The sequence below is a fragment of the Pinus tabuliformis genome, chromosome 8, assembly GCF_031772625.1.
Source record: "Pinus tabuliformis cultivar Carrire ecotype Pingquan chromosome 8, CPIR1, whole genome shotgun sequence".
Lineage (NCBI taxonomy): Eukaryota > Viridiplantae > Streptophyta > Pinopsida > Pinales > Pinaceae > Pinus > Pinus tabuliformis.
This window is the reverse complement of record NC_142294.1, coordinates 1,731,498,702-1,731,522,003: the sequence shown is the minus strand read 5'-3', so window position 1 is coordinate 1,731,522,003 and position 23,302 is coordinate 1,731,498,702. Positions and strand designations below refer to the sequence as shown.

General features: G+C 36.8%; 1 protein-coding gene and 1 long non-coding RNA gene across 3 annotated transcripts; both read right to left on the bottom strand.

Annotated features, from left to right (window-relative positions):
* Nucleotides 1-8,962: 8,962 nt before the first annotated feature.
* On the bottom strand, nt 8,963-9,872 carry LOC149243006 (uncharacterized). Of its 2 annotated transcripts, none has more exons than XR_016245760.1 (2): nt 9,379-9,872; nt 8,963-9,289 (listed from the first exon to the last, which is right to left on the bottom strand). It is a non-coding gene; the product is annotated as an uncharacterized LOC149243006 (long non-coding RNA). The 2 variants fall into 2 exon arrangements; XR_016245759.1 differs by having other exon boundaries at nt 8,963-9,286.
* Nucleotides 9,873-13,997: 4,125 nt separating this feature from the next.
* Nucleotides 13,998-14,900, bottom strand: LOC149243005 (uncharacterized). Its single transcript, XM_089371098.1, has one exon. It carries the CDS (start codon nt 14,898-14,900, stop codon nt 13,998-14,000), a length of 903 nt encoding a protein of 300 aa, XP_089227224.1.
* Nucleotides 14,901-23,302: the final 8,402 nt, after the last annotated feature.

The window sequence follows — 23,302 nt, the reverse complement described above, 5'->3', positions numbered from 1 at the left end:
ATCAATGTTCAGATCAATGTTGAAACACAACCTCTGCCTCCACTGGAAGCTGCCGCTCCACAAGCTCAGCCTACCATATCTGCCCTGCAAGAAGAAATTGAATTTCTGAAATCCCAAATTCATGATTATAAGGAGGAAATAATAAGGGTCAAAGAAGCTTATCAAAATGAACGTAACCTGCACATTTTAGCACGAGTAGCAGCTGTAGCGGAGAAGAGTAAGGAGAATGAATATATGTGCGCCAATTGTGGTGAGGTATATACTCAAGCAGGATACAAGGTAGTTGTAGAACCAATGACTGAAGTCATTCCAGAACCTTCTGCTCTTGTAGTTGAAACGAAAGAACCTACTGTTACACAAACTGCAGAAGCAAAAACAAAACTACCGAAACCCTCTGCTGAAACAGAAGAACGTGCTGTAACACAAAAACCAGTAGGTTCTCCAGAAACTGTACAGAAGCAAACAGAAGAACTTGCTGTAACACAAGAACCAGTAGGTTCTCCAGAAACCGTGCAGGAGCAAACAGAAGAACTTGTTGCAACACAAGAACCAGTAGGTTCTCCATAAACCGTGCAGGAGCAAAAAGAAGAACTTGCTGCAACACAAGAACCAGTAGGTTCTCCAGAAACTGTACAGGAGCAAACAGAAGAACTTGCTGCAACACAAGAACCAACAAGTTCTCCAAAAACTATACAGGTGGAAACAGAAAAACCTGCTGTAACACAAGAACCAGTAGGATCTCCAAAAAGTGTGAAGAAAGAACTAGAAGGATTTGTTGTAACACAGGAATCAGCAGGGAATGAAGAAAAATACATAAACTCACCACGGCCTACCCAAACTGTTACGAAAAAAGAAAAAGAAATATTGGTTGTAACACAGGAATCAGTAGGAAATGAAGAAGAAGATATAAAGTCACCACGGCCTACCCAAATTGTTGTGAAAAAAGAAAAATAAGCATTGGTTGTAACACAGGAATCAGCAGGAAATGAAGAAAAAGGCATAAACTCACCATGACCTACCCAATCTGTTATGAAAAAAGAAAAAGAAGTATTGGTTGTAACACAAGAATTAGGAGGAAATGGCGAAGAAGACATAAAGTCACCCCGACTTACCCAAGCTGAACAAGAAGAAGAAACATTGACTGGAAATGAAAAATAAGACATCGAATCACCCCGGCCTACTCCAATTATCACAGAGCAGAAAATTCTTGTTGATGCCTTTACACAAACTGAACCTCCCACTGTCAGTGATGCATGCATAGAGACCGCTAGTTTTCAAGAATTAAAAGAAGAATGGTGGAGAGAATAAGATATGTCACAAGGGAAAGCATTCCAACAGCAAAAGGGACTCTGGTTCAATTATGCATATAAGAATTGGGAAGCATTTGAGCAGTCTAGAGCTCAGTACAAAGAAATTAAGGAACTAAAAGCTAGACTGTCCCAAATTTTTGAGTTAGTTCAAAGAATACTTGCTACAAGAAAACCCTCTTTCAACTATGCAACATTTTTTAGGGAACGACTGACATTCTTACAGATAAAGGCAGTTAGAGATGGTAGACCTTATCAGGTGACTACATCAGAAGAATTTATTGAAACCTTTGCAGAGGCACCCAAAAATGATCAGAATTTGTTGTGTGAGCTTTATCTCCACAATGAAGCCATGTCCGAAGAGAGAAACATGAATATACTCCCTCTTGTTGGCGACATACAGCTCAGAGCTTTCATTTCCTTTCTAGCCAACCAACTCACTTGGCAAAACGCCTTCATCTCAACACAACATAATGAACAGAACTGCCTCCTTTGGATTAGGGCTGAACCGCAAAATGCAGCTACTTTCATTGCACAACACCAAAGAATGTTAAGTGAACCTGGAATGACTGATCACATTAGGCAACTACAAGCAGTGGTCTTGCGAGATTGCCAACACTATGTCAGAACGAAGGCACCTTTGGTTATTAAGGCCAACAACTTATTCTGGGAAAACTGTCCCAAGGAAAGGCAGGAGTATCATCCCTATAATCCACCTAATCTACAGGCAGCAATTTCAAGGGTACCTTACTATGTTAGATGTATGGAACAATGTGCTGAAAAATGGATTGGCTACAGATTTAAATTTCCCCTTTTATGGTTATCTGGTCAGCAATACAAGGTTCAGTTTAGATTATCCAAAAAGGAAGAGGCAGCAGCATGGAGGCAACTACAGACTGTCTGTGGGTTCAGAGACAAGTTTGATAACACCTTCTATAGCTACTGTCTCAGTAATTTACACTGCTCATCCCAGTACTCTGACTCAGATTCAGAGTAAGCATTGTATGAGGACATGCAACCATTCCAGTTGGGGGGGATGTTAGGACTCCAAATTGACCATTTTTGACCTTGTATTTTTGCTATAATATTACCCTTTTTCAGTTCATAAGTTGAAAGCTTTGATTATATAATGACCCAATCATTCCAAGGTATGAAGTAACTCTCTGCATTACTATGTGTTTAATTATTCATTACATATTCATGTTATCTTTATAATTATCTTTGGAGAAGTTAACCAATTGCTAAATAACTGTTGAACTGTCTAAAGTCTGTAGAAATTATAATTTGTAGTTGCTGCAACACCAGAAACAGCAACTACGCAGTTGCTGCAACACCAGAAATAGCAACTACGCAGTTGCTGCAACACCAACAATAGCAACTATCTAGAGCAGGGAAAACGTTACACCGGAAAAGACAAATAACAACTATCAGAAGTTCGGTCGAGTTCCATGCTAACACAACACGACCAGCAACTGTCTAGAAAAGGTAAAACACGGTTACAGTTGCTAAAACACCAGGAACAACATGAGTTTACTAAATCAGCAACAATGAAGCGGCAAAGGACAGTACGAGGATTCCAAGAAGACGGTTGAATTTTGTTTACCAGCTGTGTAACAGTAAGAGACCAAGAAGGAATACATAGTCACACTGTTGTAACGACATCCTGTAACAAGGATGGATTTCTTATTTTTGATAAAAAGGTTTAACTGAATGAACTATGACAGTCTATTGTAATAGATGTCTCCTTTATAAAGAGGAGACATCTACAATAGAAAGGGGGGGGAAAAGAAAACAAGTTGTAAGGGAAATTTTGAAAGACAAACAACAAGTCTGAATTTTTATTGTAATTGGACATTTTGGCAGATGAATAGAAGATTGTTCTGAGCACCTAATCCAGCATTTGTGTTTTGGGGAATCTTGTGAGAGGGATAGGGCCCACCTTCTTCACAAGATTCACCCATTTATTTCCTGTCAGTTTGTAAGTGTGTTTGATAATTTCCTTTTTGTTGGTACTCTGTTTGGATTCTGTAGCATTACCTCTGATAATTTCCTTTTTGTTGGTACTCTGTTTTGTTAATCGCTTGATACTGTAAAAGAATACTTCACCGGTGAATTAGAATTGATGTGTGTATTAGCAATCTGGTTACAGGGGTATGTGCTGAACATCCTTACCCTAAGGATAGGGTCCTGGTCCTATGCTAACAGAGTAGCCATTACTTCTCTTTTCAGATTTGTATTCTTAGTTAACTGCTTTCATTTTATCTTTGCAATATACTGTTATAACATAGAGTAAGGAGTTTTGACAGAAACAAAATCGTGTATACTACAACTTTTAATGCTTTTAGAATTAAGTACATACAGTACGCGATCACCTTTGAAATAAAAGGACTTTCCCAGGTAGACAAATTAATGTGGTACTTGACTGTTTAATCAATAAACAATTCAACTAGCCAACAAACACGTTTCAAACCAACCAATGTGGTTCATCATCAGGACTAAATGAAGAGGCGGACCATGGCAACAACTTAAATAGAGAGCAATGTAGAGACCAAAATTTCAAATAACAACTATTTTTGAAAAATAATATTTAAATTATGATATTAACAAATATTATTAAGTAACAACTATATTAAACGACCGTTAAATATAGCCATTACTTAATAATATTTGTTAATATCATAATTTAAATATTATTTTTCAAAAATAACCTTTATTTGAAATTTTGGTCTCTACATTGCTCTCTATTTAATTCGTTGCCACAGTCTACCTCTTCATATGGTCCTGATAATGAACCACACTAGTTGGTTTGAAATGTGTTAGCCAAAAAACTCTGTTATGTAATTTCTACCGAAAAACTTTTCGTAATTCATTATAGATCACAGAAACCTAAATTCATAAATAATTTATGATTAGATTGAAATAGCGAAACCATCACATATAGAAAAACATACCTTAAAGAAGGAGACAAATATAATTCCAATTGACATAAAAAAAATTAGATATATACTTATATTGAAATCTTATCAAGCAATAAATCAATAAAATACCAAAAGAAAAGATAATAGTTTCAATAACAAGACACAAAATACAAAAACATCTTATCATTATTAAAATTTAAAAAATCATTATATTATTGAACAAACTAATTCAAAATGAGATCAATATAAGAAAATAAGTTAATATTCTATTACACTTAAAAAAAAGTGTTAATCTTATCATTTTTCAAAACAAAAAAGTTGTCCACATATAATTTTGTAGAAAATTGAATTAGAGTATTCTAACCCTTTCATAACAAGGAGCCACTGCCGTGGCGGTAGTCCCTGTCGGGGTCTGCAGGACAACACAATACAATTGTGAGTAGAAATTGCAAGTTAGCTAACAGCAAATGGATTGCATCAAGCAGGAGTTGGACTGAATTGTAAAATGGCTTTGTTATAATACCATGACCCACCATAGCTTATCAATACCACATGCACAAAAACCATAACCTATTTTCAAATCAAATATTTTATAAATATTTTATTCTATTGAGATGCATTGTGAGTCCTAACCTATTTTAATGTCCTATCCTAACCTATCATGTAAATCTTTTGACTCCGTCTAATTATATAAAAATTAAAAAGATAATATTAACTAAAATAGAATATAGGTAAAAAAGAAGTAAATAGGTTTTCCTATCAATACGATTTGCCCAAACACCTATAATTCATTTGAGTCCCTATGTAACATTTTAAAAACATGAAGAGGTCTAAATACTACAAATACTTGATTTTAATTTGATTTGGTCACACATATAACAAACTTACACCAATACCATGTGCCCAAAGAATATATATATATATATATATATATATATATATATATTCTACTAGTCTAGATCCATCTTAAATTAACATTTTGACTTGGAAGTTTAAATACCACATATATTTTATTTTAATTTGATTTGGTCACACATGTAACAAATGTACACCAATACCATGTGCCGAAAGAATATATATATATATATATATATATATATTCTACTAGTCTAGATCCATCTTAAATTCCAATCTACAGAGAGGTATTTTTAATTTTATTTTATAACATTTTTTAAATTAAATTTGAAAGCAAAAATGTATGAATGAAATGTTTTAATGTCCCATAAACATTTTGACTTGGTAAAATTACATAAACAAAAAATATATATATAATTAAAAAATATATTTATAATTATAATTATAATTAATTATGATTACTAATAATAGTATCTTTGATCCATCTTAATTGTGGACCTACCAAGTGCAAAGAAAAATCAAACTAAAATTGCTCTACGCTGGCATAAACTAATATCCATAATTTAGTAACGAAGTGTTATAGAAATGGTCCTTATTGTTACCCAATCCTAATAATAAGGTGGACCAAATAATTTTACCATTCAGCCTGGAAACCCAACCCACTTGAAACTAATTTCAATTTAATCTCACGAATAAATATTTAATCGGTATTTAATCGTGTTTTCTCTTTTTTTATGTCATATCTTAACCAAGACTTCGTAGGTTGAAGGATTGTTCTCGCATCGTTATTTCTGATATTCTGCGACGGCCCCGGGCAATTTCGAACAAGTTACAGAAGAAATCACCATCAGTTTCGAGAAATATGGCCGCAGGTTCATCTTCTTCCGACCATCTCTCGAGTTCTACCGGTGAAAAGTTTGTTTTCGATTTGTCAGGCGATGAAAAGTCGAAATACATGAAACTCACGGGAGCAGGAGTTGAGAGTATTCCTGAGTCGAAACAATCTTGTTTAATGGAGGGGCGTAGTTCCCCAGTGGAGAAAGGAAAGGCGAGCATGAGTGGAGTCGGTGATTCTGATGAAAGTGTTGTGCTTCAAAAGTCGAATATAGAACCAGAGATCTCTTATGTCTCGAACTGTTTTAGTAATTTCGAAAAGGAGAAGGGCAAGGCGATAGCTGGTGGATCAGGCAATTTAGGTCAAATAATTGGTCGTGGAAAAAATGTGGGTAATATAGAAGACATCAGGAATCTCATTCCCAAAATCAAAGAAGAACTCTCTAGTGGATCAGGCGATTTAGGTCAAATAATTGGTCGTGGAAAAAATGTGGGTAATATAGAAGACATCAGGAATCTCATTGCCAAAATCAAAGAAGAACTCTCTAATATGCCAGTCACCCATGATTACCAAAGTAGAAAAAGGGATCATCGAACAAGGATGCTGGATTCCATAGAATATGTCAGAAACTTGTTTAATAATTTCGAAAAGAAGAAGGGCAAGGTGATAGCTGGTGGATCAGGCAATTTAGGTCAAATAATTGGTCTCGGAAAAAATGTGGGTAATATAGAAGACATCAGGAATCTCACTGCCAAAATCAAAGAATATAACAAAGTAAAATTGTCTCGCATCAGGGAATTGTATAATAAGTTGCAGGAAGAGAAGTTGATGTCAATACCTTCACGAGCAGGTGATTCAGATAAAATAACTAGTGCAGAAGTTGTCACTGAAATGTCAGGCATCGAAAATGTGACTGCGGATAATAAATTGCAAGAAGAGAAGTTCATTTCAATAACTTCAGGATCATGTGATTCAGATAAAATAACTAATGTAGAAGTTGTCGCTGAAATGTCAGCCATCGAAAATGTGACTGCTGATAATAAGTTGCAAGAAGAGAAGTTCATGTCAATACCTTCAGGATCATGTGATTCAGATAAAATAACTACTGTAGAAGTTGTCACTCAAATGTCAGGAATCGAAAATGTGACTACTGAAATGCATGCAGAAATTTCTCCTCAATCTCTGGAGATGTCTGAATTGCTAGATTTCAACGAGTTGCTAAGTGATACTGGACCTCACAAAAGGCAAAGGGGAGCTGTGAATGATTGCTATAGGTTTTCTTTTCAATATTGATCTAGGTAGAAGATAGGAATAATTGGGGGAAGCATATAATAAATTACAATAATGCACAGGCCAACTGAAACTGCCTCAATCTTTGAAAATGACCCAATTTGGAAAAACACAAACAGGAATCAAGCTATATCACAAGCACGAGAAACTGCCTCAATAAAATAAATTTCTAGATTACAGTTGGAAAGAAATATTAGTTTGAACATCTATAAGTAATCCAAAACTTCAAAACAGAATTTACATAAAATGGCTAAGCTGTGGTTATATGTGTTTAATATACTACAAGGATTACTCCATATCCTTTGATTTATTTTATACTGTTTCCACAAGCCGAAACCCCCACCCCAAGCATTCCTATTAGGCCTGCCATTTAACAGTCAGCTCACAGTAATTTCAATTTCAAGAAATAGTATATATACAAACAATTTGGTATATGAAACTCTTGAATTCAAAATCTATCAGTCTTGTCTTCGTCAAGACCGATTTTCTTTCTCATATACATCTCTCCATGACGTATTTCCTAATGCTCTCCAGCTCCCTGTAACCACTGTTTGTTTACTGGGGGTACACCTATATCAGCTTTGTGCACAATCGTACCTTGTATCCTAACGGTCACAGGATTAATATGGCCTTCTTACAAAGCCTTTGTTTATGTTATAAAGTAGACATAACATTACTCACATTATTTTCTTGGATGTTTCCATGACAGGTGTGCTCTGATCTACTGCTGTTTACCTAGAGGTACCAGGCAAGCTCCGTTCTGTTATAGATGCTGTTTATTGGAAGAGCAGAAAGTAGCCACATAACAGAAAATGATGTCGATATGAAACAATATTAAACATGTATATTCTCTGATTATTGTTGTATTTAGCAGTACAAAGATAAAGTAAGTCCTCAAGTCTTAACACTATTATGTTATATCTTGTTTGACTATGGTAAGAACTATAAACAGTGGTTTTGTAGTACATGGAAAAGATTGGTCATTAAGAAATTTTGTAAAATGAACAGTTATTGTGACTTGCACCTGTCTTCATTTGGGCACAATCAGAACCAATATAGTAATAAGTTATTTTCTCAAATTTCATTTACAGCTTTATTAGGAGCAGAGCCACTTCGGGATCAATAGCCACCCTCAGCGTGGTAATAGGCAGATACAAAGGGAGCTAGCGCACTAGGAACAGAGGCGGAGGCGTCTCCAACTAGACTTAACGACATACCTATTCGCATATTAAAACTAATAGCATGAACCTTTGGAGATTGAAAACAATTCACTAATCATTTCTTCTTAAACAAAGAATGCGATGGTGTCTAATTCTCAATATAAATATGTGTGAGGTTGGATCTCATATGATTGGATACAAGAGCCTCGGAACTCACAATTTCCATTAAATTCAACACTGCAAAAATTCCATGTTGTGACTCTGAAATTCACTTTATTTTATGTGCATTCTTTAAATTATTACCCCTAACACTCTATCGAAAAACTAAATTCTTATATATAAATGCGCAGAACTCCACAAACAAGTCATCACCTTATGTTGGGTATAATTAACGAAAGAAACTAGAAACCCCTTTACAAGTGAGGATAATTTAAACATGATCAAAATATGTAAGAAATTATAAACCCTTTACAGGCGAAGGATAATTTAAAAATTATCAAAATCCATAAGAAATTATAAACCCTTTACAGGCAAAGGATAATTTAAGCATGCATTGTCAAAATTATGTAAGAATTATAAATCCTTTACAGACGAAAATAATTTAAATATTATGTAAATTATATTCATGTTTTCAAAATAAGAAACCCTCATCTAAAACCCCTAACCACCAATTGTAACAGGCGAACAGGAGAAAGCACCTGGAGAAATCAAGGATATCAAGGAGAACCGTCGGTTGACCTCGGAGGTCAGTAGGCATAACTTGCAAAAAAGTGGAACCCATAAGAAAATATGGAGAAGCAAGCTCATTGAAGCGAGTTTCATTGATTAGAAGAAAATAAAACAAGAAATTACTAGCAGTATGGGGCCAGCTCCTCAAAAACGAGCAGCAACGAGAACTCCTTCGCCACGGGGTAGTTTGGCCTGCTATAGAACAGTGGCATTGTCTTAACTTAAAAAACAAACCCGAAGAAATACAATGCAAAAAAATTGTTAAGCGAGTAGTGGCAAGTTACCTGAGTAGGTTGGTCGTCGACGAAACACCTTCAAACCTCAACAAATTTCGAAGACTGCACAGTGCAACTATGGTTCGATGGTGACACAAAATTCACCAAAAACTAATCAAATGTAGAAGATAAGGCCTCTCTATGCAGCAAAAGCGGAGTGCCGCCATGGAATTGCAAAGCACAATGCATAGAGCCTAGACAGGCAAATTATACGTGAATATTGTGAAAGAATAACGCATACCAGAACACTAATTGAAGTGGAAAGGCTGTCAAATTGCACTCTGCTCCTCGAACTTACTCCGGTGAAATCATTTCTAGACCACCAAACATCTGGCACACTTCAACCGTATGCAAACATCTGGCACTTGCAGGATGCAGTGCACTGCATGCCCGACACGGGGAATAGGTACCAAAAACTTAGGACAAACTAAATTGTGCTTTCGATGAAATGTTCAGCTCGGCAAACTTTGGATATCTTATTTTTACCCGAACATGAGGTTCTTGAAAGCTGCGAAGCCCGCAATAAGACCCTCAACTTTATTGTCCAATCAGAAAATACGTAATAAATTTTATATTATTTTCTAATATGAAAACTTTGGTTAAAGTTGTGATGCACATCAATTTTTTTCGGTCAAACAGAGGATTAATATGCCGTCAACGCTCAATCGATCGCTATTAGACCCAGTCAGGGATTAATAAGACAACAATGCTCAACGCTTTATAAATCAAAATGTCATGTCTTATCAATCATCTTACAAACAAAGACTCATAAAAATACATTACAAGTGAATAAAAAAGGCACGAAGTTTTTCCATAAAAGTACTTTTAAAAACAATGGTCCTGTCTTATCAATCATCTAACAAACAAAGAATCATAAAAATACATTACAAGTGAATAAAAAAGGCACGAAGTTTTTCCATAAAAATACTTTTAAAAACAAAAATATATTTTTAAAAATACATAATAAATAAATAAACATAAATAATAATAAAAATAATGAAGTAGTACACTATAATTAAAGAACATTAAGGGTGATGACTCATCAACCATCATGGTTGATTAATATATATAAGTACACCGTCCCATGGCATTGCATCAATATTACCTATCTCATATTCATTTATTATTTATATTATTAGACTTGTATGGATTTCAATCAAATTACTTTCTTAGGTGGGCTATTCTTCAATCAATAAATTATTGTTTATTTTAAAAACATTTTTCAATAATTAATGTTTAATTCTCATGTTGATATGTAGAACTATTGTATAAATATTTAAGAAGTTGTTTATATTTTATATATATATATATATATATATATTCTTATATATATATATATATTGTTTTTAGCAAGAAAAAACTGTCTGTTTTATATTATGATTAAAACAGTACATATTTATGATGGACATATCGTCTTCATAAATCTTATGGTATCTACAACATGACTACATGGGGAGAAAATGCTCAACATATATATAGCTGAACTGTTATCTAATAATTGCAACATTTGTGAAACTATATACTCTCTGCCACATTTGCAATATATCACAGAATTTCACTAAGAGATTCTATAAGACTAAGATGTGTCTCAGATCATTTGCATGTTCTGTATATCACTACCTTAAAGTAGTCATTCCTCATATGTTTTCTATACAAAATCAGAAACAAAATTTGTACAAAACTTTAAACAAAAAGAAACAGGGATTTTATATGAACTTATCTGCATTGAAGTTCTGTCTTTTTGTAAGATCTTCAGTGGTCTATCCCGACAACTTTAGATTTTCTACTTCTGTCTCATCTGATCCCGTTTTCATCATGATATATATACCTTCTTCTGTGGCTAGTAATCCTTTCTTCGATAGTTCATCCGCGATCTTGTTATGTGCCCTGCTAATGTGCTCAATGGACGGATTCTGAAGGTATTCCATATGTTTTTTATACGTCTCAGCCAACCTTGTAGGGAAACTTGCTGGATATTGTTCTTTCCCTTAACATGATCTATCATACATTTGGAATCCCCAAAAATTTGTACTTGAGGGATATCCAAAAACTTAATAAACCATAATAAACCCCATAGAGCAACAACTTCTGCCTTCATGCTTGTTCCTTCTCCCACATACCAGTGTATCCGAAACTCTTGCTCTTCTGACAGCTTTAAGCAGAAACCGCACCCACATCTTCCTCCTTGAGCTGCCCCATAAAAAAACCCCATTGGGTAGTTGGTGATCTGAAATCTCCCCTTCTCTGTCCTTTTTTTTTCCTTGATGTCCACATTCTGATCCGATACAACCCACTTCTCTATGAGTTCATAGATTATGTTTCCCCCCATCCATTGGAACCAAACATCAGTTGGTTTCGACCTTTCCAAATTTCCTAGAAAACAACCAAAGTGAGCAATCTCCTGCTTTTACTCTGAGTGCTCCACCATTTTAAGCACTCCTCAATTGTATTAAATTGAATGAATGGAATCTGCAACTTGTTGGTGAAGTGTTTCCAAATATTAACAGATCTATGGCAGTGTAAGAATAAGTGTTCATTATCCTCAAAATTATGCCTTCATAGGTATCATACCCCAGAACAATGGTGGTTCTTATTTTGTAAGTTTTCCCATGTGAGATTCTTGTTCTGCCACATTAGCCAAAGGAAGATTACAATTTTTAATGGAATATTAATTTGCCAAAAACTGTGAAACGAACAGTATTCTACATTCTGAATTTCCTTCAGGCATATTTTGAGATAGCAGTCTGCCACCTCTATTTCTCCTGTAATCTTCTTTTTTCCAGCGCATGCAATACAATCCCCTTTGTTATCATAACATATCCCTGCCTCCTTTAATGTTTTAACAAGTTGTAGCCAATCCAGTTTATACTGATCAACAAGATTCAGTTGGGAGGAGTCAAGCCAAATTGGAATGCTACCATTCTAGTCACTGATCAGCTAACTAAGGACATAAATGCCTCTTCTGTTCAGATGCTGTATCAATTCCACTGTCCCAGGTGGACCCTCACCTGCTCCTATAATGTAGTCTTTTCCCAACATAATTCTGTTACCTAATCCAAAGAACCACGAGATATTTTGGAAGAGTATATTCTTGACCCTTCTAAAGCTGTTCCAAATCTGTGAGCCTCCTTTTTTCCCAATTGCTCCTTGTCTGAACCAAAAGGAAAATTCCTTATTCTTCATGTATTTAGATCGGATCAGTTTCCCCATATGCCTTTATTGTTGATGCCTCTCCATAAAGATTTTAAAATAAGAGCCCATCCAAAAAGCTTTAAGTTTAGAACACCCCAACCTCCCAAAATTTTGGGTCTAGTGATCTTTTCTAGCTTCACTAAATGATATTTGTAGTTCCTTCTTGCACCAGACCATATATAACATGCCATTACTTGATTCAGAAGATTAATAATCATTTGAGGAATGTGAAACAAGTGTGCCCAATAAATCCCCAGCTGAGTAAGAACTGACTGTGTGAGGATGATACATCCTCCCATAGATAAACATATGTGTTCCCATCCCTTAATCTTCAAATAGAATCTTTCCACTAGCCACATCCAATCTGCATTTTTATAGCTTCTTGGTTTTAGTCGATACCCCAAATATTTCATACCCTTGTCTAGATTTTCTGCACTTACTCCAAAATAGTTTTGGATATATGTGATATCATCCTGGTTACATAAGCCATAGAGAATAATATATTTCTGTTCATTTTGAACAAGTCTCGTGGCTATCCCAAACTTCTTTATGATTAAAGAAAGTGAAAACCATTTGATCCTGTTTATCATACCCATCAACAGAATATCATCAACAAAAAAACTATGAGAAACTGTGACACGACTGCTGATTTTCAGTGCTTCAAATTCTCCAATGGACACAACTTTTTTCTTTTTCTTTTTTAAACTTAATCCATCCATCGCCATGATAAAAAGGAGAGGGGGTAATGCACATCCTTGTATAAGACCTCTATCGGCAACAAAAAATTTGGATGGGAATCCATTGACTATTACTACATAGCGAATTGTAGACACACACCCCATGATCCATTCAGTCATATTTGAGTTTATTCCAATTTTAAACAACACCATTCTTAGGTATCCCCAATCTAAGCAATCATAAGCTTTTTTTAAATCTACCTTCATCACTGCTACATTCATCTTTTTTGACTTAATACTGTGCATACATTCCTGTGCAACAACCACTACATCATGGATTATTCTATTATTTAAAAAACCATATTGCTCAGGTGAGATGAATTTAGATAAAGAAACTTTCAATCTGTTGGCTATTATCTTAGAGATAATCTTATATGTTAGATTGCACAGTGATATTGGGCGATAATCAGCAAAAGTTTCCACCTCTGATTTCTTTGGGATAAGGGAGATATATGTGGAGTTTAGATGAGGATGTATGAATCCTTTCGTCCTAGATTCCTCAACCATCTGTAGTAGGTCCTCCTGAAATATGTCTATGAAATGAGCAAAAAATTCAACTGTCCATCCATCTAGACCCGGGCTTTTATCTCCTTTCATTGATTTAATAGCTTGTGCCAGTTCTTCCTCCTTAACCTCCTTAAACAGCTCCGCATTATCCTCATCATTAAACATTTTAGGATATTCTTCAACTGCCCACAACTAAGCATCCACATCCTCCACTTCCACTCTATTATATGCTTTTTTAAAATATGAAACCGCTAGAGATGTAATATCTGATTGCTTGTTATAACTGTTTCCTTCACCATCCTTTATCTGCCAAATTGTATTTTGTTTTCTTCTGTGATTGGCAAAGCGGTGAAAGAACTTGGTATTTTTATCTCCTTCCTTGATCCATAATGCTCTGCTTTTCAATCTCCAGGTCGTCTCCCTAATTTGAAGGATTTTCTTTTTCCCTAGTTCTAGAGCATGAATTTTCTCCCTTACTATGGGAGGAAGAGAATGGGTAGTCATTTGGTTATGTAGGGTCTTTAATTCCTCCTCAATAGTAGCCAACTCCCTTCTCAGTTCCTCCTTCTTCTTCCTTTCCCATTTTTTTACCTCTGCTTTAAGGAATCGAAGCCTATTTATAAAGCTTTCAGAACTGGAAATGCCCTCCTCTGTATTTCTTCTTTCCTTCCAGAATAATCGGATAAGGGAATCAAAATTTAAATCTTCTAGCCAGATTCTATTGAACTTGAAAGGCAAACCAAACCTTGTATCAGAATTACGCCAAAGAAGAGTGATTGGGCGATGGTCTGATACATAGTTTTCAACAATAAAAGATCTAACATCCCCCATCTTCTCTATCATATTTTCTTGGACAAGAAATCTATCAAGTCTCTTAGCTATATACTTATTACCACTTCTTCCATTATCCCAAGTGGGAGCATTTTTGGGTGGGCAGACATCTATTAAGTTGTGAGATAGAATAATTTCTCTTAACTTCTGTGCCATTCTGTCTACCACCCTAGATTGTCCCCACAGTTCTTCTATGCCTAAGGTACAATTAAGATCCCCTGCCAAAATCAAAGAGGGTGCATTAAGAATCCCCGATACCTCCATTGTATCCCAAAAACCTTCCCTCTCTTTGTAAGGGGCATACACATTGAGAATATGCGATCTTCCTGGGATACCTCTGATATAACCAATCAGGAATATACCCACCGAACAAGAAAAAGGAATTCAAATTTGCCCACCTTGGGTCCCAGAAAATAGCAAGACCTCTAGATCTACCAGTGGCATCAGTTTCCATGATATACCATGTGGGAAGCATCCTCCTAAAATAGTCAACTGTTTGGGTTGCAGAGTGCATTGATTCTTGGATGAGAATTATACTGGATTTAGATGAAATGAAAAGATCTCTTAGAGCGAGGAATTTTGGATGGGCCCCCAAACCCCTTATATTCAATGATAGAATTGAATTCATTTGAGCCTATTGGAGGGCATGCATGCTCTAAGTGCCCTGGGAGAGATGGGAGATGAAATAGGTATATCAATGAGAGATGACGAATTTGTCAAGGTAGTATGTGTTTGATGAGGGTGACCTCTAAAGTGTCTGCTGCCTCTGTTGTTTTTACGCCTCACAGTAATATTTCCTGCAGATGTTGGGCTGATTTCAGGAGAACCGGATCCCTTCGGCTTATGGATAGTAAGCGACTTGAGGTCAAGAGTTTTCCTTTGTAGGAGGAAATCAAGGTCGCTGTCAACAGAATTAATTGGTGAGGATATTGGAGAAAATTGAGCAGGTGCCTTATCTTTATCTTTTGGAGAATTTGGTTGAGTAGCTGGAGAATGAAGCCTTCGGGCTTGTGTGTATGAGGTAGATGGGATATCTATCATAGTATGTTGTGACTGTAGCGACATCTGAGGAAAGACTGGAGATGAAAACATTTGGGGATGTTCTCGAAATGATGAATCAACAACTATATGGGAACCTGACTGCTCAGATGATGGGGATGATGATTGGATTTGAATAGGAATAAGAGTAAATGCCTTTTTTATAAAACTGGGAGAAGGTTCAGAAAATATCTGGTTTGTGTGACTAGAATTACTTGAGCCCGAAGTATTTTTGTTATGTTTGTTGACATAACCGTGACGAGGAGAAAAGCACTCCGATTTGTTTTCCTTTTGCATCCTTTGGTGAGTCCCTTTATGCTCCCTCAATGATTGCCATCCTCCTCTTGCTTTGGGGCAATTAGCAATTAGATGTCCAGTTTGGTGACAATTGAGGCACTGGAATGGAATTCCCCAGAAATCCAAACGCTGAGTGAGATTGATGTTTTCCCACTTTAGTTCAATGTGGTCTGGAAAAGCCTCACCAAAGTCTTTTTCTATAAGGACCCAAGAAATCCTCTTATCCCTAGCTCCCAGACACCGAGGATCTACGTATACGAATTTTCCGATGGCATTACCAATATCAGTAAAAACATCCTTCATCCAAAATTCCAGTGGTAGATTGGGCAATTTGACCCATATGAGTTTATTCTTTGGCATTTGCTTCAAAGGATTGAAGCCCACGTACCATGCATACATTGCCAAAAAGCCCCGGTCCTTGACCCATGGCATTGCTGCAATTTTCCTGAGGTCTTCTTCACTCAGAAAATGAAAACTATACCATCCTCCCATGAGTTTCACCACCGTAGGAACATACCCCAGCAGGATTTTCCACTTCTTTTCCAACCATTGTCTCATCTCGGCTTCTTCAATTTCAGAAAAGTACCACCTTCCTACTAAAGCTCTCTTCTGAAGACTCGTAATTCGATCGAGGAGCACGTCGTGACCAAATGAGAGAATAGGTGCAGGAGCAGTAATTTTTATGGGACGTTGTTTTCTACCACCCTTCCTTTCGCCACCTTTTTTCCTCTCAAGATTGTTTTGTGGCATAAAACTGGCTTCCAACCACAAGTCATGTCCATCCCCCAGGGTTTTCAGCCGAGGGGAGTGTGCCACCTTCCTCATCATATTTTGGTTTGCATGGCATTGTGACTCAGCCGCCACTGTGGCTTGGATAAAAGCTTCATGTAATGATGTGTCAGACTCAAAGGGGTCCATCAGTCTACGTGTAAAACAATGGTGTCCTTTCTAGGTTAAATCCTTCCCGCCTATCTATGAAACTGGTTGCAATCACTACGGATCCCACGTCCCAACCGTCCTCGGAATCACCACCCTCGAGAATGTCTACGACACCAGATCATGTACATGTCAGGCCAGGTACATTCCCATGAGAATATTTCCTGTGCCAACTGCAAGAAATGTCACGACAAGGATTAAGTACCTCCTGACCTCAAGCAGGCTCGTCAGTTCCCACGCCTAAACTTACCTGGACTTTACCATCGAACAGAATGTCAACGCCGTTGAATCAGCCACCTGCTTTGGAAATCTCCTCGGTAGCTAAACTATCCTAGAACAGTAAAGTTACACGTATAGGGAACAGGGACAAATGTCAGGCGTAGCGTACTAGGAGACTGATTGTGGACACCCATCACCTCTAGCCCGAGCCAAATAATAGGTACAGGTTTCTTATAAAAAATAAATGGTTTGAAATAAACCCCCAGAAAATTGATTAAGCGGAATCCGGTAGGAATCCTTCCTGGAAAAACCAGTCGATCCCAAAACCACTGTCAAGACTATTTAAGACTCAGGTCCCTCACAACAACAAATACAATAACAACCCTGGAAAAACCACCAACTGAAACTTATTCTAATGGCTATATTCTTACAGGGTCGAGATACAGAGAATAGGTTGCTCCAATCAAACCACCATTACTCTAGGATGCAAGGCAGTGGTCCTGAGGGAACAAACTGTGTAATAGAGGGACACGAAAACATAAACAAAAACTTGCAAGCTAACTTTCAGACGCTGCATAAAAGGATTTGGCCTTCATAAGACCACTGTCTAGAGAGGAAATTTGGGATCACTGAATAGCATGAAGAAGCCTTCCTAGAGCCCCTATCCTAAGGGAAATTTGTGAAAACTCTAATAAAATTTATAAATCTGTAGCATTCTACATGGCCATTGAATAACTGGTAATGGTCGTCGTAAAATCACTGACCAAAAGAGATAAATGATAATAACCCTAATAAATTGTTTAAAGCGGAAACAGGCTACCAGAACTATTCAAAAGGGGGAAACATCAGAATGGAAATTTTTGTAATTTTACTTAATTAGGCCAGAATATCCTTATGGCACAAAAATTTGACCTAAATACCTGTATATCAAAACTGCTTTAAAAACCCCCAATTCAATTTTTCCCCAGCCCAAACCCTGCAATTTCATGGGATTAATTACTTTAATTCGCAAGGATGCATACCTTTTCCTTGTTGCGCAGCGGCATTGTTGATTCCAGGCCCGTTTCTGGTTCACGCAAGCTGCATAGCCAAATGGATTCCAAGACAGTGCCTTGTTGTGTTTCGCCACAACTGGTTTATCTTCTTCACCACCCCTGTCAGCTCTTTGCTCTGAAGAAAAAGCGAGAAATTTTGGACACCATCAGGCGAGGTGACCAACTAAGCAGGACGCCGCTGGCCTCACCGAGAACACTGATAATCTCAGTGGCAAAGCTTCATTCTGGGGCATTTGGTTTTGCATTTTAGGTGCCCACAAAGCTATTTTTCTGGTCTCCAAACCCACCTCGGCTTGTCTGCATTTGTCACTTGGTAATGCTCTCCAACACATTCATATTCCAAGAACGCCGTTTATATTTTACATTTTCACTAACACTAATATTACTACTATATTTTCAATCATAGGCACAACTATTTTTAATTGTTTTCCAAACTATTCAAAGTCAACATTCTTTTATACTAATTGAACCAACTAAAATCCATGTTCTTCATTGCTAACACTTCTTTTGGTATGAGAAATTTTTTATTTCCTATCCCCTCTACTTTGGTGATGTACATATTCACTAACACTAATATTACTACTATATTTGCAATCATGGGCACAACTATTTTTAATTGTTTTCCAAATTGTTCAAAGTCAACATTCTTTTATACTAATCCAACCAACTAAAATCCATGTTCTTCATTGCTAGCATTTCTTTTGGTATTGTTAGAGTCCTATAGTGATAGGATTCATAATGTTGAATTGGCTGAGGTTAACTCTTGTAATATTGTACATACCTTTGCTTTCTACAAATGTTTTCCATATTAAAATTTAAAAAATGTAAAGAGGGTATGTCCTAAAAGAAATATCAAAGGACAGGAAAAATAAGAAAAGATCAAAAAATACAAAAAAATGAAAAAACATGAACCCCAAACAAAAATAGATCATGAAAGTGTGCAAGTCTAAGTGCCACTACTTTTTACTTTACTGTCTTAAATAATGGTTGTGTTTAGCTTGTCATACATGCCACAACCCATGATAGTCAAATTGCTTAATCTTGACTACTTCATGCTTTGAATTTTATGTTCATAGTTAGAGAATAAAATCTGACCAAACAGTTTAATCTTGGCATATCATTAGATAGGTAGAGAAAATAAAAGGAGCTCATTAGTTCAATCTGAGCCCTTGGAAGATATAAGGTTAGAAGTAGATAGTTTGTTTTATAAAAGAAAAGGAAAGAAAAGGGTTTGCTAGCTCAAGTGCACCGGCCAAAGTGAAGAAAAAATGTTAGGGTAGGTAAAAGGGTAAGTAAAGAAATGTTTTCGAAATACAAGTCATTTGGAGCATAAGCACTACTATCATGCTTAACTATGTTTTTCAAGTGTGCAGGAGCAGTTATCAATGAAAAAATTCATGCTCATAAGATGAGTTTAGTTAACTCCCCCTCCTTTCACATACTTCTCCCTCTCATTGCTTATTAATTTCTCCATCATCCCTTTTCCCCTCCATTTTTACCTTTCATTATCCCATATTTTCCCCTAATAATTCCCTTTAAAATCCCTTCCTCCTTGCTAAAGTCATCATTATGTTCTATAAATCCATTTTCCTAGGGTAAAAACCCTTTTTCCCCCTTTTGTGAAAAGTTATTTTACCCTTTTCTAATCTAAAAACCCATAGATCAACTTATCCTAAGCTGAAAACCCTTCCGCTTTGCAAAACCCCGCCCGATGGATCATTTAAGTTAATCTGCTATTTTAAAAGTTAATTAAATGTTGCTTAAGTGTGTTTGATTAGGCGGGCTCCTCCTTAAACTTTTCTTCAATCCCCTCTGTGCATCTTTTAAGCTTGACCACCGTCTGATCAATACCCATCTCATCTAATAGTTATCGCTCCATTTTGCGTGCATTCTACTTTCGAGCTTTAACAACCTGATAGCGCCCAAAATGGGCAGTTTTTCCCGTACCCAATTTAGCGATGTGTCACCATTGCATCATTTTGCATCCCCTCCGAACTTTACCACCCTGCCCCCAAAAGTGGTGGAAAGAGGGAAAAACCACCCTCTCGATACCAGTCACTGTTCATAACCATTTTTCCCGCTTTTCCCATTTTTCACCCAATAAAGCCCCACAAACGCCATTTTTATTTTTTTTCGACCAACTACACATTGAAAGCTTGAGCTTTCATGCGCCCCTGAAATCTACAGCTACCAACCAACTACCAGTTGCCATCTTTCCTCTAGCACTCGTCCAGAGCCAACATTTGTCATCTGTGACCTAAAACCTCGACCAAGTTCACAACACCAACCTCCAGTTTTAGGTATTCTGCAAAATACACCAATTTGCCCCTTTTTAACATAAAATTTAAAGTAATTCAAACATTGAATAAATCAAATTAAGTTTTCTACCCCTGAATTAACTGATTTGCACCCAGACCCTTAAAAAACCTGCAAAACCCAGACCACTAGTCGAACCCTGCCAAGTCAATTTCCAACTTTTACCCCTGTTTTCCACACAATGTCTACCCACATTTCCCTGAATGTTAAGCCTATTTCAACCCCCCACCTTGACCAAGATCACCTACCCTTGGCTGATAGGGATTTTCAGATTAAAGATACATCTTCAACCTCTGAAAGAATGAAGCTCCACTTCTGGAGCAAAGACATATTTTTAAACCATGCTGATGATATTCACCTCTAGGAGTCAAATCTCCCCCTCTACTCATTCCCAGAAGTCCATGGTCTCCCAGACATTATCCACTATTGTCAGACCTGTTACATCCCTAGCCAGAGAGTTGTAGTAGCCCCCAATCAACAACTGCTCTTCACTATCACTCCAGAATCCATCAATCAGATGTTACAAGTCCAGCCCAGCCCAAATTACAGATAATGCAGTAGCATTTAAGCCGAAGAAAATGGTTGCGTTTTGCAACAAATAAAACATCATAGTGGGTCATTCCATAGCATACCATCCGCAGGGCAATGGACTAGCTGAGTCTTCAAATAAATCCTTGGTAAACATTATTAAGAAGATGTTGGAGGCAAACAAAACGAGTTGGCATCGAAAACTTGTCAATGCTTTGTGGGCCGACAGAGTGAGAAATAAGAAATCAAAAGGTATGTTGCCTTTTGAATTGGTTTATGGTACTGATTCAGTGTTTCCTACATCACTTGCAGTCCAGGCCATGAGATTATTGCAAGAAGTCGGTAGTGAAGAAGATGATATTCAGCGTTGAATCAATCAAATGATTCACCTTCAACAAACAAGGGAAGAGGCCTCTCAAAATACTTTCCAGCTACAAGAGAAGATAGAGAAAATTTATGACTGCAAAACCAAGGTAGAAAAGTTTCAGCTGGAAGATGTAGTGCTGTGATGGGATGCATGAAATGAAGGAAAAGGGAAACATGGTAAGTTTGATAGTCTGTGGAAAAGACCTTATAAAATCTCAGCCTATCGAGGATAGAATGCATTTTTATTAAAGAAATAGATGGTCAAGAATGCTCAAGAGGACTAGTGAATGGTAGGCTCCTGATACACTATTATTTCTGATGCAACTTGTTAAAGTTGTTTCACTGTCATTGTATATACCAGTTTACTTTCCTCGCAAGATTTGAAGTACAATGTCATTTGAGCTTGGGGCCCGAAGTGAAGGCTATAAAGCTTAAATGATTGGTGCTGCTTTTAGTTGGTTTTTGAGTCAGTCTAGAGTTGATTTTGAGTCAGTTTTCAGTTTGTATTGAGTCATTTTTCAAAAAGAAATTAAAAATTTTTGAGTCTTTCATTTGTTTAACCGTATTGGCCCAATCAGCTAGGCACTTGTTCTACGGTGTTCTTGACACCTCCAAGGAGCTGCCATCCCTAATAAGGCCAATGTTAGTGTCAGTATATGCATACTTCCATCAGGGATCAAACCTGCTCTTTGCATTTTCATTTTAGGTGTCTCATACTGAATTTTGATCATTCCACTAGGTCATGCCAAAATGGTCCACTGATGGTTGTCTTCTTCTCAGAAAATCAAATCTCCCCTCATGAGGTACATTTGTTGACCCATCTCCATGTTGCATTCAATTATGGTTTCAGTTATGTTATTTTTAGAGACAAGGTAGTCATGTTTCCATTAGGTCTTATGGTTCATTTCCAAGGTCAAAAGAATTTTTTCAGTGTAAATAAAGGGCAACAAAGGTATGAGGAAGACCAATGAACAAAGAGTGATTGGTAGTAAGTCATGGTTATTGTACAAAAATCTTATTTCACTGATGTAATTTTCATCTCAAAAACATGTTTTGAGATGAAAACAGAGTATTTTAGTTGGTTCATATTTCTTTTATGTAACTCAAGTCATTTCATGTAATAAGTGTTCCCATAAGTTGCCCAAGCATTTCTCCTTGTTGCAAGAACTGAGCCATTGAAAAAATCAACTCAACCAAAGCATCGTCCACCTGAAAAGAGACAAAGAAAGAAAAGCATTAAACAAAGATTTGAAGACAAAGTAAAAGTTCCAAAAAACATTATAAAGTGGGTTTTTTCTAAGGACAAAATCAAAATCACCCTCTATATAAGATTTCAAAATCATTTTTCAAACTTCATCATACTCGTTTGACAAAGAGAGAGAAGGGAGTTGAAGGAGGGAAGGGAGTTGAAGTGAATTAGTGGCTGAAAAAATCGTGGGCGCTACACATTGAGAAAGAAGCGTTGCACATAGGGAAAAATTGTGGAGGCACTGCGCATAGAGCAGGGAGCGTTGCACATACAACCAGAGCGCTATGCATAGAGCCTGTGTGCTAGTGTATTTTTGCACGGCGTTGCGCATACAACAGGGCACTGCACATAGGGCCAGCAAACACCAAGACTACCCTAACAACCATCTAAATCACTCTTTTGCTACCTAGAGCCTCTAAGCAAGTAAGTACACTCCTTAAACCATCCTCCCAGCACTCATTTCATGATTTTTGAGTTTGTTTTCTATTTAAATTTTCAAACCCTAGGTTGTCTAAAAACCCTCCCTGCTTACCATATCCCTTATTCCCACATCTTGTTGTCACATCCCTCATTCCCACATTCTGTTGTCATATCCCTAAATATCACCCCTATTCCCTATTTCCTACTGTCAAATACACCTATCCCCTATACCCTAATCCCCC

Excerpts from the sequence above, each read along its gene's own strand:
- LOC149243005 (XM_089371098.1), bottom strand. The coding sequence starts at position 14,900 with ATGGAGGTATCGGGGATTCTTAATGCACCCTCTTTGATTTTGGCAGGG.